This window comes from Cupressus sempervirens, chromosome 9, assembly GCF_028749045.1.
Source record: "Cupressus sempervirens isolate cs-2001-9-10 chromosome 9, ASM2874904v1, whole genome shotgun sequence".
NCBI lineage: Eukaryota > Viridiplantae > Streptophyta > Pinopsida > Cupressales > Cupressaceae > Cupressus > Cupressus sempervirens.
In genome coordinates, this window is record NC_143126.1 from 351,726,944 (window position 1) to 351,734,636 (window position 7,693).

The window sequence follows — 7,693 nt, forward strand, 5'->3', positions numbered from 1 at the left end:
AGGCCTTGGCATTATTAAAGATAAAGAGGAATGGGGAAATGAATTAAAAGAAATAATGAGTATCAGGATGAATAATATTGTTGATAAGGAAAATTATATATGGTTTGCAAGAACTATTGAGGAAGTGGTTAATGTCCAAATACTTTTTGAATATTTCCAACAAGATTTTGAAGAAATAAAGAAATTGGGAAAGGATATTTTGAAGAGAGAACAAGAAATTCTCAAATTCAATTGGCTAAATGACATTGTTTTCAACAAGTGGATGGCTGGGTATTCTTCAGCTTCCAAACTCTTACAGGTGACATTTGAGGATAAATTTATGGATAAATCCACTACTACTAAGGAGAGAGAAATGTCTAACAAAGCCATTCAGGTAACCATGGTAGAGCTAAATAAGACAAGCCTTCAACCAACACAAGAAGTTAAAGACATGATGTCAGAGGTGGTTGAGGAAAGAGACAATCGATTCCCTATTACAGACACAAAAAAAATCAAATTTGAGCAAAGTAGAAGAAGAAAAGGTGGCCCCACTACTTGAAAAAGAGCATGAAGATAAAGACCAACCATCAGACGTTATGGAGGAACAAGAAATAGACAAAATAGAACATGCCCCACCACAAAGCAATGAATGAAGGAGCTACTCTTTTGTTGAGCAAAATGCCATGAATGTTTTATGTTTTATCATACTATGAAGAAAGTGACATTTTTTCTTTTTGTGTAATCTTTATTTTGTTTTAAGGATAGTTGTGCTTCTCCCTCCAGTCTTGAAGCTTGTTGCAACTCATGCTATATAAATGAGTTCCCAAGGCTAGAGGAGGGGTCTAAGAATTTTAGTCTAAACAGAGTTTTGTTCATTTTCTAGTGCCAGTCCATGTATACAGTATAAGTTTGTTCCAAATATATAATGAGAAAAGTTAACATATGCTAGTCTAATTAAGCTTTTTTTGACATGAGTTGACATCCAATTGTATATTTTCAAAGAAATTAATACAAAGTTGCAGAAAGTTGGTTGTTCATTTTTAGATCTTGTCTCTTCCTTTGCTACCATTTAATTCTCTGAGGTTTAATAGCAAAGTTTATTAAATTTCAGTTGTAATTCGTTTTGAATTATATTTTAGTTTACATTCTGCTTATGATCTAATGGGTTATGTAAATGCTTGATGTAAATTGGAAGAATTCTATGGTTTTCATTGAAGATTTTGATAAGAATGAGATATGGAAATGAATATTGATATACTTCTCACAAAGTGTTAAGATAGATCCAAAGAGAGATGTTAAATTCCTATCAGTTAATAGCCTAATGGATAAGGCACTGGTCACCCATTAAAGTTGATCTAGTTTGGGAAAACCTATATGGTATATTTCTTATAAATCAATCCTTTATTTGTTCTATTAATAAAGATTTGAAACGTCAACATGTACTTGAATTAAAGATGATAAGAGAGGAGACAAAATGGTTCTTATCATCTCTTTTGTAGTCTTAGAATTAGAAGAATTAAGGCTAAAATCATTTGTCATTTTGGAATTCATGTTGTGACTTTGAATTTTAAAGAGATAAAAAGTGAATTCTTAGATATACCCACTTGAATTTTGCAGAGTTGAAAGTGGAGAAGACATCATAGTCTTGTCAGTTGGTCCTTTTAATTCATTTATTATAATGCCCATTATAGTTTCTAGCTAACTCCTAGGTATTTTCTTGGCTTCTAAGAGGTTGTTAAAATTCTGTCAAATGAGAAGCCAACACAAAGAAGGGACGTGTCTATTTCATTTAAGGTACAAAACTATGAGTTGTCATAAGATATTTAAAGAAAATTTCATTCCTAGTTAATCTTCGAATCATTCTTATTTACTTCTTTTATTCCATGTTTGTATTAGTCTCTTAGAGTAATTGTCTTATTGACATAACATTGGTGGCATACACTCAAGGCTATCGATTATGAACAACACCATACATTGTAGACTTCCAAGGCCAAATACCTTATCACCAAAAGACATTGAAGACCTTTGCATAGTTGTAAACTCTAAACTAGAAACAATAAGTTAAATGATCTTTATGAGCAATACACATAAACTTCAACATAGCTCATATTGTTATATTAGCAATAGTAGATGTACAAATCGAAGTTAGCAAGAAATCATCATTACATAATCCCCATAGTATATATCAAAGTTAGGAACGATTATCCATCTTATTGTAGATATGAATTCTTGAATAACATATAATCACGAAGTTTATCTAAAGATATTCATTACATGTGATACATTATATAGTGATTAAGATCATCATATTACAAGTGGTATGGATTGCATATCCTAATAATAATCATATATTAGTAGTAAACCATAATAAATCATTCTTACAAGTGGTAGCTCAACTATCACCAATCAAAGTTTTATAAAGGATTCCTATAGTCTTCTTTGGAAAGGAGCCTTTTGAAATCAATTTTGAGATTCAATAGTCCGTAATAGCTAAGAATTTATATAAGAGGACATATCATCTTCAAGCTTTTGTAAATCAAAAGTAATGATATTGTCATCTAAATCATGCGCTATGCATTGAAAAATGGATGGGCCTAGGCCACTTCTTGATGTCCCATCGAAGTTAACTTTGACCTATCTAATATCTAGATTTTCTCACTTCGCAAATAGTCTAACATTTGATAGTAGACAAACCCATGAATCATAAAAGGCAAAGTTTATGGTTATTTATATTATAATACACTAGACACCAATAGTTATGCATTTTGTACTTTAAAACATTGTTTTATAATTTTAGACTACTTACATATAGTGATAATTATGAATATTAATATTTTTGTAAATTTAAATTATGCAATTTTGTACTTGTACATTAAAAATATAAATATACTAGTTGTTCACTTTTATTGTTATATTATATATAATATAATAGAACCTTCACTACAAACTATTGAGATTAAACAAAATCTACCCATTAGTGAAAAACTTCATTCTATATTATGGATAATATAATAAATGTATATTATAGGACAAATAGCTCACCTGTTTGGTGTAGTGATCAAACTTAAGGTTGTAGGTTTTCGAGAGTGCCCCAAGTTTAAATGATACACGTGTGCTACTAATAGAATATTAAAATATAATACAACATCTTGATCAAATTACTAATTTATTAACTAGGTGAAACTATAATAAAAGTCAAATGCATTCACCGCTCTTAAAATGTGGAACCTAAACAACTAAATAAAAGTACCCATTAATTTAAAGTTTTTTCTATTTTTCAGTCTTCCTATTCAACACCTGGAGATAATATTAAGCATCTCTATCCTTATCTTCTGTCTCCAACTTTTTATTTTGGTTTCGTATATTTCAGTCATTTCCCTATTCAATGGCCGCCCTCAGACGTCACATCTTTCATGATGAATACGATTTTGTCTCCTCTCTTTCCGCCGCACTGATCAGCCAATTCCCTGCAAGAACCATTCAAGCAGGCATGTACGATCTACGTATATCCAGCTATTTCTATACATACGTACGCCCGTTTCTACAGTTCCAGGGCGGGAATTAGTTTGGGTGGGGACCGAGCTACGGACAATAAACAGCTGGGGGTATTATAACAGTAGAAATGGAGCGAAAAATCCCCTGAACCCACTATGGACTGCCCACTATCTAAGGTCATGTGGCGACCATTAAATAAACAAGTGCAACAAACCTTCCTTGCACTCAGCAGCGTGCTTTTTAAGTGGCCGAAGACTCGCAGGCTCTTTTCATGGCGGAAGGTAGGTATTTCGAACCAGACAGAACTATTTATAGTGAGGAGAAGTTGCATTCTCTCCGCCCCCCTCGCCCTTCCCTAAATTGAACTCTCTCTATATAAGTAGGGCTTATTCCAGATCTTGAACATCTGAGCTCAGAGCTCTGTTTTCTTTTTCATGGTTTTTTCGATCAACACTAAAAGAGAAGATGGGGATCCTAGTTTGGGTTTTCACGTTTATATGTGGGATGTTGGCGTTGGTCCGTTGGAATGAGCTGCGAGAGCGGCAGAGGCAGAGGAAGAGGGGCCTTCCCCTGCCCCTTCCCCCAGGTACTATGGGATGGCCTCTCTTTGGCGAGACCTCTGATTTCTTAAAAAATGGCCCTAAATTCATCAAGCGTAGAAAGGCCAGGTGAGTCACTGAATGTTAACTGAAGATTTCTTTTCCCTTACTTGATTAAATGCCGTAAAAGGCAAGGTGGGTCACGGCGTAGGGGCTCAGCTAACATTTTTTGGCCTCTTGCAGATACGGAGAGCTGTTCAAATCACACATTCTGGGATGCCCGATGGTGATTTCAACTGATCCGGAGCTGAATAGGTACATTTTGTTGAATGAGGGGAGAGGGCTGGTTCCTGGATATCCCCAGTCCATGTTGGACATATTGGGGGAGTGGAACATTGCCGCTGTGCATGACCATCTCCACAAGACCATGAGAGGAGCCATGTTCGCCTTGATCAACCCTTCCGTCATCAGAGATCATCTCCTCCCTCATGTCGACCTCTTCATGGCCAATTATGTCCGTCCTTGGGACGCCTGCGTTATTAATCTGCAGGACAAGACAAAAGAGGTATGATATGTATTATTATCATAGGCATTTTACAGTTCTGGATCTCCATCCATCAATTATTTTAGGGAGTCTGTGAACCCTCATTAAGATAAAGAATAATTACTATCCAGGAAAATTATTTGAAGCGCTTTTAGGTTAGACTGTGTGTAATTTTTTTTATCAATGTTTTGAATACACAATCTAATCCAAAAATGCTTCAAATAAGAATTGAATTTGTTTTCTGTATGAAATAATGGAGGGCATGCAGATTTTCGAAATGAAATAAACAAGGTTAATGGGTGTTTATTCTCAGCCTAGCTGTCTTCATCCAACCCTACGCAATCTGAATGCGAAGCAAGACATACTTCGTTGTCCAAAATAAAGAGAGTGTTTTGAATAGACCTTGGTCTCTTAGTGGGGTTCTAGAGCTTTCAGAAATGGGTCCCCATCCCATATTTTGTATTGTTGTTCAAGCTTAAAACTTTTTAATTTAAACTTCTGAAGATTTTTTTGTGAAGTTGGACTAGCTGGGCAGGTCTATGCTTAGGTTCTGATCTACTCTTAGGCTTACCGCTCAGACAACCATTCTCACTGTCTGAACTTTCATTGAAAAAAAACAATTAAGTTTAAAGAATTGATGATTTATTATTAATAAAGAATCTTAAGTTTATAATCATGTTATGGTTTTTTTCCCCTTATGTAACCCTCACACAATCTGTTCCCTGTTTGAGCTTTAAGCATTGTATGTGTATGGCAGTTGGCGTTGCTTTTGGCAATGAAGCAAGTTATGAGCTTGGATTCTGGCCCCAAGGTGGAGGCATTGCTGTCAGAATTTCGTGAACTAGTGGAAGGAACACTGTCTTTGCCGATAAATCTTCCTGGAACTAACTACAGCCGTGGGTTTCGGGTATAAATCATTGGCTTTCCTCACTAGTCCAATGATTCCGAATGGCCAATTGTTCCAAAAAATTGCTGCGTTTTGATACACTGATGGATGTTTCGTTAAGGAATTACAGTGCTTAGCCCTTCAATTTTGTGTGGTGGGCATAATCTTCCACCCTATTTTGCAGGCGAGGACGAAAATTCTGAATATGCTGAGTGAAATACTCCATGAAAGGAGGGCGTGCCGGGAAAAGCAGGGGTATAACGATATGATTGCAACGCTGCTGAATGTTGAAGAAGATGGTTCTTTTTCGAAATATAAGCTTACAGATGATCAAATATTGGATTTGCTCATCGCTATTATTAATGCTGGCTACGAAACTGTTTCCACCACTACCATGATGGCTACCAAGTATTTGCACGACTGTCCCAAGGCTCTGCAACAACTCAGAGTGAGTACACTCTACTCGTGTCACTTCCCTCAAATCTTACTAGGTTTTTCCCCATCTCTTGGAGACAGGGACCCACTGGGGACTTTCGGACCCTGTCTCCTGTCTCTAGCCGTGCCACCGGACTTCTCCACCTCTGTCGAGGATGAGGATGTCTTAGTGTTCACCAACTATTTATGTTCAATGTTACAAGTTCTATGTTCCAGTTCAATGCAATATTCAAGTGTTTAATCTGTTACATCTTCATATCTTATATTTTGTAACTAACATTTTAAATACCATATATACAACCCCATCATCATTCAATGCCATCCAGAATGGTGTAACTATGCCATTTTCCAACTGTGATTTTTTTACCTTGTTGTGCAACAGGAAGAACACATGGCCATCCGCAGGAGCAAAAAGGCAGGGGAAAGCATCACTTGGGACGACTACAAGTCCATGAAATTCACTCAGAGTGTGGGTAAAGAAAACCTTCACGTCTCCAAATCAGAGCAATTCTTTTGAATTTTGAGTTGCATCTCTTGTCATCTCACATATGTTTGAACTGTTGCAGGTGATCTATGAAACCCTAAGGCTTGCGACAATTGTGAATGGGGTTCTGAGGAAAACTACGCAAGACATGGAAATAAAGGGATACACTATTCCTAAAGGCTGGAGAATCTATGTTTATATGGCAGAGACTAACCACGACCATAATCTGTATACAGACCCACTCCAATTCAACCCCTGGAGATGGCAGGTACTTTCAGGGCATTGTTCTTTACATTCTTTGAGACAATTAGCCATTCCAAATTGGGTTGGAGTGGAGCAGTGATGTATGTACTATGGATGATTGTGCTCAGGTGGATTCAAGCAATAGCAACATGTACTTCATGGCATTTGGAGGAGGGAGCAGGTTGTGCCCTGGCAAGGAATTGGGCACAATGGAAATCTCTCTCTTTCTCCATCACTTTGTTACCAGATATAGGTAGGTATCCGTTATCCCTTTACCATTCCCATGTGTTTTTGTTATCAGCAATGCAATAGGTTTTCAAGTTGAAAGTGAATTGGAATGACAGATGGGAGGAAATAGGCGGAGAGAAGATTCTCAACTTTCCTAGGGTGGAAGCGCCCAAAGGACTTCACATTAAAGTATCCAGTTATTCAGGAAAGGAATTATAAAAGTACAGGTGTAGACACAAGTTTTACAAAGCAAGTACTTCCAGTTGCCTCCGGTGAGGAGTACAAGTAGTCTTTTATAAATACAAGTTATCTATAGGCCACCCAATACCAACTACAAAAGATCCTCTATCCATTCTTCTTTCTCTATTTAACATTTACAGATATCACTCTTTATCAATTTTGTCCTTGGTCTCTTTCGTGGGATGACAATTTTACTGAATATGAAGTTATGAACAAATATCTGGTAGTCCAATAATTTTCTTTAGGGGATTATTATTAATATTCTCGCTCTTGACCCCATTAGGAACTTTATATTTATTAGTCCCGCCTACCTATAGGCGGGATTAATGTTTTCACATTTGTCTTTATTGTAATCGGCGCTTTCAAAAAAATTATTTCGTTTTTATTTCTATTATTTCAAGAATATTTTCTTGGATTATTTTTAACATTTCTAAAATTAAAGATTTTCCTGGTAGCCAATGAAAAATGAGCTCAGAAAAAATATCGAAAAAATATCTTAAAGTTTCTAATGTTTCTAAAATATGTCTCGGAGAAACATTTTAGCTTTTCGAGAATATGGAGTTTTAATGGGAAACTTCGTTGTACACCGCCTTAAACTTTAAGTTTATTTATTATTATTA

General features: G+C 36.0%; 1 protein-coding gene across 2 annotated transcripts; it reads left to right on the top strand.

Annotated features, from left to right (window-relative positions):
- The first annotated feature begins 3,675 nt into the window (after positions 1-3,675).
- On the top strand, positions 3,676-7,467 carry LOC149538755 (cytochrome P450 85A1-like). Of its 2 annotated transcripts, none has more exons than XR_016356101.1 (9): positions 3,676-3,755; positions 3,935-4,142; positions 4,257-4,578; positions 5,315-5,464; positions 5,628-5,891; positions 6,261-6,351; positions 6,445-6,630; positions 6,734-6,858; positions 6,950-7,467. XR_016356101.1 is itself a non-coding variant. In XM_089800080.1 (9 exons), exons 1-9 carry the CDS (start codon positions 3,746-3,748, stop codon positions 7,050-7,052), a joined length of 1,455 nt encoding a protein of 484 aa, XP_089656206.1. In that variant the 5' UTR covers positions 3,676-3,745; the 3' UTR covers positions 7,053-7,467. The 2 variants fall into 2 exon arrangements, 1 of the variants encoding a protein (XP_089656206.1); XM_089800080.1 differs by having other exon boundaries at positions 6,261-6,347.
- Positions 7,468-7,693: the final 226 nt, after the last annotated feature.